Raw genomic sequence first — 9,387 nt, 5'->3', positions numbered from 1 at the left:
GAACCGCGATTAATTGTTTCAGCCCTACCATCAACAATGAATAATGATTATATTTGGGGTCTTGTGGCTTACTAACACAAACTGAATTGTAGGGTATACCTCTTCCACTGCCATACCCTTTTCTATTGCCACAAAATGGTGGACGAATGGAGTGAAAGATGATCTTGATTCAAGTACCGCGCATACAGAAGGGCCCAATGAATAATTGACTCTAGCCTATGATCCAAATGAAATCTAAATATAGAATTAAAATATTGATGAAAAATGCATGAACATTAATGAAATGAAGTAAGAAATTTGAATTTACCTGCATATGTATAACTCTAATTCAATGTAACATACAGTCAGAAATTATTTCTACAATGGTCTTGTGTAAGACTTGAAAGCAGCAGAGTGCCACTAAACCCTTAGGAAGAGTTATCGATCTTTGAAGATTCAGTAAACACTTGTAAATACATGTTGACCTGTGCGAAATAAACATGTTTATCCATATTTGATAAACCCCAATATGATTGAAATAACAAAATGATTAAAACAAAAACAAATCATGTTGCAAATTGCGTATTAATGGGAAATAAACTAAAATGATATAACAAAATACATGTTTTAGACAAACAGATCAACAAATTAAGAAACACACGCACTTGATTTCATTTTCGCCGATAGTGTACCGATAAATCAAATTCAGACATTCCCATGCAACATTGAATTAAAATTCAGAAATATGAGATCTATTATTTGAGACTTTCTGACTAATCTTTATTCCATGTCCTTCCATGGTCATGATATTTGTGTTTTAAAGTACAACACATATCAGAAAAAGAATGATGTATTCACATGCATTATCAGACAGAACAATCCGGAGAGTCAAACGTTCGAGACTCCCTGAGGTCACAGCATTGATAAGGCAGTACTAATACACCGGACTATAGAGAAACTTTTGACGCCATTGCTCTTCCACCACCTTCATGGCCAATTACCGGGTAGTCCTTGTTGCAGGTATTTCCAAATAACGATGTGTTGAATTATCCTACAATATGTTAAACAGTGCTAATTACATGTTCACCAATCACTTTTATAATTCATTTACCTAGTATGCAAGAAAGTGCTGAGTAGGTTGCTACAATGTTTATTAAGAATTAGATTGAAGATTTTTCTTGTGATATTTTTGGTATGCTTTGTTTTCAGTGTTGGGTGTCACCATTGTGGCTGTTGGAGAAGGTACGTTCTTACTCAAAGAGCGGGTATTGCGAAACCATACGAGTAATGTAAAACATCCGCTCTGCAAACATTCTTTAGATTCTGTAATGAATTTTCATAAACATAGCATGCGTTTGTTCTATTTTTTAAATCTTCACAATCATAATTATTTCATATGTCTGAATAAGATAATAGTGTCAATATTTTTATTTGTTTCTTAGGTTTGCAATGCATGCAGTGTACAGGTGTATCAGAACCTCAAGATTGCATAACCTCCGTTAACTGTTCAGATAAGTATGTAAGTGTGACAAAAATAATTCAACTAACAAGAGCAACCATACCACATTAACTAACTAACCTTCCATTTTACCAGTCAACGTAACATCATGCTGTGGGAGAGCTACATTTTACCAACAGACACACGACGTCGCTGCTGCAACTTTAAAGATACTTGGAATTATGACTAAGGTGGCAAGGGGTATTTCTCAATTCCAAGTGCCAAAGGAGTGTGTCAGTTTGAAACTCTGTTTAACCTTTAAATCACTCCCCAGAGACCATCAAAGAAATTTCGTAAAGAAGCTAGAAAAATATGTAAACACAATGTCCACATCAGTTTTAAAAAAGATCTGGACCCCCTCCATCCTGTACAAATTTTTGCCGGTTTTCAAAAACCATTTTCTGCCCTAACTAATTCCCTGCAGAGATTTGACAACCAAAATCATGTCAACTACTTACCTGTACTGTCTACAAGGAAATAATCGCCCCGTTTTATTTTCGCCTTCGTTGTTAGGGCCGAATTTCAGATTACGCGAAACTGTTTTTCCCCTCATCTCTCTATTAACATAACTTTGTTTAGGTGAATTATAAACGGGACGAGAACACCTGCAAATGTAGAAAAACGAAGATAACACGGGGTGAAAATAACCTTTTATAGAAATTCACATAAGAAACGAAATTATGCGAGATTTTATTTCAATTATAAACAGAACAACTATGTCATCATCATCAACATTCTATACTGCCCCGTTATGAAAATTGTAATTTGATTTATGCAATGGTATTCAACATAAATGTTTTTTTTTCAGCAATGTTTTACGGATTTCTACGTAACTGAGCAAGGATTTGTGTACTATGACTTGGGATGCCGAATAGAAGATGTAAGACTTTTGCATGAAATGATGTTTACATATAGTTCAAAAATGAAAACCGAAAATAATTCTAGTAAACTGAAAACAAGATCGACATTCAGTAATATATATCTGTTACAGACCTGCACGGTATTGAACGGCCGGAAACGAGCCATTCCAAAGCCCGCAAAGAGACAGTTTGAAAATCTGCACCTTTGTGAAGAATGTTGTTCCACGGACTTTTGTAACAGACAAGGCTGTCCCGACAACAGTGAGTTAAATTTGATCGAATACAATTATTTCATACATGGATCGACTTGTGTCGTACACAGTTTGTTAACAATGATTTTGATTCAATGAGAAAATGTCCATGTCATTGCAAGGGCGAATGAAATGGAAACCATATCTAAAGTGTATATAAAACACAAAATTTGATATAAATTCGTCCACATTGTAGCTGTCAACTTAGTGAACAACACCGTCTGCTTTAATTGCCCGGATGCAGCAAACCCAGGGACTTGTGTCAAGGCGGATGTTTGTAACTATGATGAGGTTTGACTTTTGATGATTTCTTTGAAGGCTCAGAAGGTTTCAAAACACAGCAGTCCCTCAATGCCTCATTCTATGTTCATTTTCTTTTTGTAGACCTGTCTAGCTACGTTGGTCCTTACCGAAATGTTCCAAGAACGGTATCATCTTCGATGTGAGAAAAAACAGGTAACCTTGTCCTCTATATGAAGAAAAGTAATGCAATTTTAAAACATCTGGCATACCTAATAAATATTTATGGCAAAACGGGTTGGGAAGTAGGATCCCTTTTGGTATAGAGTATCATTTGGTGTATAAAGATTTAATACATGTACATGTAGTTCTTTGCCACTTTAAAGGTATGTGATAGTTCTGTTGGAGGCCAGTTCCACGGGCATCCTAAATCTGCCTCCATGGTATTTGGCAAAAGACAGTTCCATTTCCCTATAACAGAGTGTCAGTACTGCTGTGATACCAGTTTCTGCAACAACAAAGAATGCGTCAAAGGTAATTATAAAAGGCTATCATTAACAAAGTTTGGAAATTTTCTTGCATATCTTCTTTCGAGGTAGTAATATTCATGATATCAATTCATATTCAAGATTTTATTGCATGAATATTGGCACCATTACTTATTCCAGTTCTATCAATAATAGGATCACAATAGAGGGGACACTCTCGTATATATACATTGTTGGTTAATAGTCAAAATAAATAACCATCATTATACACTGACTTAAACTCTTCCTTTGGGTAACTCTTAAAATGATTGTGATGAAGGAATGCCTTCAACGACTGCTGCTACAACAACAACAACGAAACCTCCCACCACCACAACACATAAAACAACGACGACAAAACCCACGACAACAACTCACAAGACTACAACAACCCATCCTACAACAAAACCAACAACAACCACAAGAAAACCCACAACAACCACAACAAAACCCACAACAACCACAAGAAAACACACAACAAAACCCACAACAACCACAAGAAAACACACAACAAAACCTACTACAACCACAACAACTACTCACAGGACACCACCACCAACCACGACAACTCATAAGACGACAACAACACGATTAACAACAACCACTACAATTCCAGGTATATAGTCATGATTGATATAACTGGCAATGATTGGCTACTTTTTAAGATTATTCAATGTTTTTATGTTAGCATTTTCCAAATTATTCATTGCTATTTTCTCATTGTCTCTCCTTAACGGACTTGGAACAGTTGTACAAAGGTTAGTCAGCTTTAGCAGGCGCTTGTAATTAACACTTACATTTATGTAGCGTTAAATACACACTCACTGTTGATCAAAATTAACTAATCTTTGTGAAACTAGTTCCTAGTGACGTACTGGGTTGGTACGGTTGACAGTCTGTCACAAATCGTGTGTTGCTTTGTAGGTTTTACACGTTAGCTGTAATCATGCTTTAAAAAAATTGACTTCAAAGTTACATATGTTGTTGTTCATGACCTAAAGGTGTTTCATGATCTTAAATCAATATAATGCCACCGAGGGTACTGAGAAATGAGATGTTGTAAGGACTATAACTTTGCTGTCCTTGCTTGGGGTGACTTCAAACTATAGTACACGCATGTTATATCCCATGGCCTATATGTATGTCATGAATCAATGTCATAAGACTAAGGTCAAGGGACACTGACATTCCTGTACTATCAGTAAACAAAGTATTGAAATTCTGTAGTACGTTGTTGACATTAAGGTGTGTCATGACAATGACACAATGAAAAGAAGTTTGATGACCAGAGGCAATGTTATGGTTTACTTTGCAACACCTTTACAGTGCTTTCTCCAGTCAAATGAAATTGTGCATCGTTTGGAAAGGGTGTGTTTTGTAGTTGAATGTTAAACTTACCGATTCCAAATATTTCCGATAATCAAAATTTTCTTGTTGTTAGTATATTGTCTGGGATTTTATTAATGATCGCTGATCGTGATTTAATTTAGAACGGGTGACACCAAATGCACGTTGACTGCATGTTATTGAACAACCCACTGAAATATGATTTGATTTTGTTGGATTCAGTATGTGGTCCAAAAGCAGCGGACATAATTTTCGTCTTGGATGCATCGGAAAGCTTGAGCAGTGACGACTTTGAGATTGAAAAGCAGTTTGTTTACAATTTCACTAAAAGATTTAAGATAGGCAGTGACAATGTTCAATTTGGATCCGTAACCATTGGGGATACAGTTCGCAATGATTTTTATCTGAACACATACAGAGATAGGGAGCAACTTCTGCGAAAAATTAAAAGTCTCACATTCTTGATGTCAGGCACAAACACAGCAGGAGCTTTAAAATTTGTTAACGATAACGCATTTTCTCACTCACACGGGGGGCGTCATTCTGCCTCCCGTATCGTAGTTGTTCTTACCGATGGTAAATCAAAAGAGACCAATAAAACGATAGCTGAGGCCCACAAATTGCAACACCATGCCACTGTTCATGCCATCGGGATCGGTGATCTTGTAAATACTGAAGAACTGGCGGCAATAGACTCTAATGGTAAGCCGGGGACAGTCAGTGGATTTGACGTCTTACACACCATGGGAGACTACTTGATGGAGATTGCGTGTCCTGGAAGTACCCATGGTAAACATATTAATGAGTGCATTATGAATAAATGTTTATATAATGAGTGTATTATGAATAAATACTTATATAATGAGTTTATCATGAATAAATGTTTAGATAATGAGTTTATTATGAATAAATGTTTATATAATGAGTGTATTGTGAAGAGATGTCTATATTTTCAATATAAGATCAGATTCGATGGTCTATTACATGTATTTTAAACTTTTAACTGTACATTAAATTTATGGTATACCGTATGTTTCCGTAGGTGTAAAATTTGGCGATTTTCTAGCTCATGGGTATGCAAATATATTTTGATGGACATCGAATTCCAATACATAAAAATTGAACAGTGTAGTGTTGATAACTTATCTGTCAAACATTTTACTGTCGTCAGAAAAAAACCCTAATAGTTTATTTAACATCCCCCACTAGCTGATGTGCCACAACTGCTATACAGAGTTATATTTCTTGCGAAAATATGTATCAAAAATTTGGAGGGAAAATACCAAACTGCTAAAATAAGCCAAAATTATCACCCGCGGAAAAAAATCAGCGATGCGGTAATTTGGGAATGATGATTAACAATAAATTCAGTTGCATACTGCAAACACATTTCATGCCGGATGGGAATCCCTTTTCTTTTGTAGGTACACATGGCCACCACAGCCACAGCAATCCTTCCTCTGTCCTCGTAGGCTGACGTTGTAAATTTCTTTAAGGAATAAATAAAAAGAGAACGGCATGTATAAACGATTGTATATCTTATCACTGAAGAGACATTATTTGTCGAAATGCGCATCTGGTGCATCAAAATTGGTACCGTATAAGTTTTACATTATGACCCCTGGGTCGAGGCCTCTGCTGGTGGACTGTTAGTCCCCGAGGGTCTCTGCAGCCCAGTAGCTAAGTACTTCGTTACTAGCTTGAAAATACGGATGTATATTTAATTGCTGTTATAAAATTTAGAAATTCATTTCAAAATTAAGGATTATCTCCTTCATGCATAGCTCTTATCCTTGGACGAATTTGTCTCCACTTTTTTGGCACACTGGTTTTGGCTATATTTAGCTCTAAAACTTCATAGTTATTTCGGATTTCAAACATTTCGGTTGAGCATCATTGAAGAGATATTAGTTGTCGAAATTGGCATCTGGTGCATCAAAATTGGTACCGTATAAGTTTTACATAATGTACATACAATTTTGAATGAAAAAAGTTCAATAAACCTACATCCAATGTTAAGGATGTTGACAGATTTTACAATGCAGATACAAGCATTGTAGTGCCCTGTTATTTGGGGTTTTTGTAGTGCCCTGTTATTCGGGGTTTTTGTAGTGCCCTGTTATTAGGGTTTTTGTAGTGCCCTGTTATTTGGGTTTTTGTAGTGCCCTGTTATTTGGTTTTTTTGTAATGCCCTGTTATTTGGGTTTTTTTGTAGTGCCCTGTTATTTGGGTTTTTGTAGTGCCCTGTTATTTGGTTTTTTTGTAGTGCCCTGTTATTTTGGGTTTTTGTAATGCCCTGTTATTTGGGTTTTTGTAGTGCCCTGTTATTTGGGTTTTTTGTAGTGCCCTGTTATTCGGGTTTTTTGTAGTGCCCTGTTATTTGGGGGTTTTGTAGTGCCCTGTTATTTGGGGTTTTTGTGTGCTTTCCCCCTTGTTTTGTTTCCTGTTGTTGTTGTCATGAGATATATGTTGAGAGTACAAAATATGTTGAGAATGCAAAGACAATTCTGAAATTGCATATAATTTTCATAAACATGCATTCAATAACCATGCATGACGATGACATAAATATATGCTGTAGCTCTACTGCCAGTCTTTACAACAGGGTGACACAAAAATTCTCCGAAAATACTGAACTCTGAATTATCATGAAAATACTAGCGTTTGTGAATAGTTGGCAAGTTTAGGACACTACATTAGCTTCTCATCTTCTTGGTTTTGAACAGTTACAATGATAGAAACAGGACGACAGAGGAACTCTTTGAATTCAGCCTAAAAGATGATACGGAGAAAATCAACAACTAACATTGAACATAATTTCTTTTATTCAAAGCACTTTGAAGAAGAAAAAACCAAGTTCTTTTATAAACATACAGTAAAATCCAATATTCATTCTACAAATTCACATTCAATATCGGTGCTGTTATACGATTTGATAATTAATCCTTTTGGAAGCACAGAGTGAGTGAAAAATAAAGTTTGGAATACTTACCTTCAGGATAAAAGATAACGAACAGTGATCAATCTCACGACTTCTATAAGCAATACAAAATAGAGAGTTGGGCAAACACGGACCCTTGGATACCAGAGGTGGGACCAGGTGCCCAGGAGGAGTAAGCATTCCCTGGCGTCCGGTTACAACCGTCATGAGCCCTATATTTTGATAAGGTTAACGGAGTTATCCGTAGTCAAAATCAGTGTGCCAAGAACGGTCTAACAATCGGTATGAAACACGCCAGACAGCATTTCACCCAATGATAGGTTGTATTGGCAAACTAGATCGTTATAACGACCATAGAATTTGCGATTATGCTGACTTTAAACGAAACTGTTGGAACCCCTGCACCATCAACTTGTTTGTCAGTAGCCTGCTTCGATTTAAAAACTGACCATAAGCAGAACAAGCTCTTGTGTATCGAATCACTTGAGAGGTATAAACACCATATACTGGTCATAATGGAATACATGTATCGCTACATAAATATGGGATGTTGACGGGAGTAGTCAAATCGCAAAATCATAAACCCTTCTGTAGCCATGCTATAAGTTCTTTCTTATAAATTCCGGAGTGAAGATTGTTCAGACGCTTTTACACTTTGCTTAATAACTTATTCCGTGTGTGGGATGTGGTTGGTTGGTTGTATATTGTTTGACGTTCAGCTCAAGAATGTTTCACTCATATGGATATGTCACCATTGCCGGTGAAGGGATGCAAAATTTATGCCTATGCTCGGCGCTCGGTCTATGCTCTGCGCTTACAGCCTTTGAGCAGAGAGTGAGATCTATATCGTGCCACAACTGCTGTGACAAGAGGCCTCAGTTTTTTGCGGTCTCATCCGAAGGACCGCCCCATTTAGTCGCTTCTTACGACAAGCAAGGGGTATTGAGGACCTATTCTAACCCGGATGCCCTCAGGGAGTGTGGGATGTGGTAAATTTTAATTTTTGTGTGGAATGTGGTAATGTTTCATTTTTATTACAATTCAGAACTGTAAATAGAAACAAAGAAAAAATTGGCTTAGAATATTCAAATCAGTGTGTTTAAACTTTTGAAACGTATCTTTATTTGCTCTTGGTGTCTGTTAATAACCGTGTCCTGTTTATACCTACTATAGACCACTTACTGTTATAGCTGACCTCAGGACGGGTCAAGAAGTTTAATTCATGATATTTCATCATGGTAAAACTTACAGGAAAATCAGAAGCGGAAATTGTGTTTAGACTATTACGTTGCGTCCTTTGCTTATAGTTCAAAGTTTTAGTGAGGTAAAGGTGTGTTATGATAGTAAATCGATGTCAAATCAGCAAGGTGAAGGTTGCGGATAATAACCTGATATGATTTCATTGAATGTTTATTTACTGCGTTTATTTGCAGCTAATACACAATGTTAGATGCTTAGACAAAATGAATAATACACGTTATCAGTCAGCGATTGGAATAGCCATGGAATAACCTGGGGAGCATTATTCAACGTAGTTGGTCGGACTGACGTTGTGACGTCAACTTTATTGCTTAGCCTGCAATGCAAATTATTATCAATCTTCCACGGTTATTGCAAAGATCAAAGGAATGTCGTGGTCATTATTCTGCAATACACCTGCATACGTAATAACTTATTATTATAGGAACACTTTCTTTATAAGAGGAAGACACCTATAGATTTTGGGGTCATGTCACTTTGTCTG

General features: G+C 36.5%; 1 protein-coding gene across 2 annotated transcripts; it reads left to right on the top strand.

The window, feature by feature from the left end:
- Positions 1-844: 844 nt before the first annotated feature.
- On the top strand, positions 845-6,229 carry LOC125680924 (uncharacterized). Of its 2 annotated transcripts, XM_048920732.2 has the most exons (11): positions 845-999; positions 1,189-1,221; positions 1,422-1,498; positions 2,286-2,357; positions 2,469-2,598; positions 2,785-2,879; positions 2,973-3,044; positions 3,215-3,362; positions 3,636-3,971; positions 4,925-5,491; positions 6,127-6,229. In XM_048920732.2, the coding sequence occupies exons 1-11, from the start codon at positions 969-971 to the stop codon at positions 6,177-6,179; spliced, it is 1,614 nt and encodes a 537-aa protein (XP_048776689.1). In that variant the 5' UTR covers positions 845-968; the 3' UTR covers positions 6,180-6,229. The 2 variants fall into 2 exon arrangements, with proteins under 2 accessions (XP_048776689.1, XP_056009787.1); XM_056153812.1 differs by lacking the exon at positions 6,127-6,229 and having other exon boundaries at positions 857-999; positions 4,925-5,712.
- Positions 6,230-9,387: the final 3,158 nt, after the last annotated feature.

Source organism: Ostrea edulis, chromosome 2 (assembly GCF_947568905.1).
Source record: "Ostrea edulis chromosome 2, xbOstEdul1.1, whole genome shotgun sequence".
NCBI lineage: Eukaryota > Metazoa > Mollusca > Bivalvia > Ostreida > Ostreidae > Ostrea > Ostrea edulis.
This window is presented reverse-complemented; position numbering and strand designations above follow the sequence as displayed.

Coding starts and splice junctions, on each gene's coding strand:
- LOC125680924 (XM_056153812.1), top strand. CDS start 969: ATGGCCAATTACCGGGTAGTCCTTGTTGCAG. Junction 1,499..2,285: donor TTAACTGTTCAGATAAGTAT/GTAAGTGTGACA, acceptor TTTTTTTTTCAG/CAATGTTTTACGGATTTCTA. Junction 2,880..2,972: donor ATGTTTGTAACTATGATGAG/GTTTGACTTTTG, acceptor TTCTTTTTGTAG/ACCTGTCTAGCTACGTTGGT.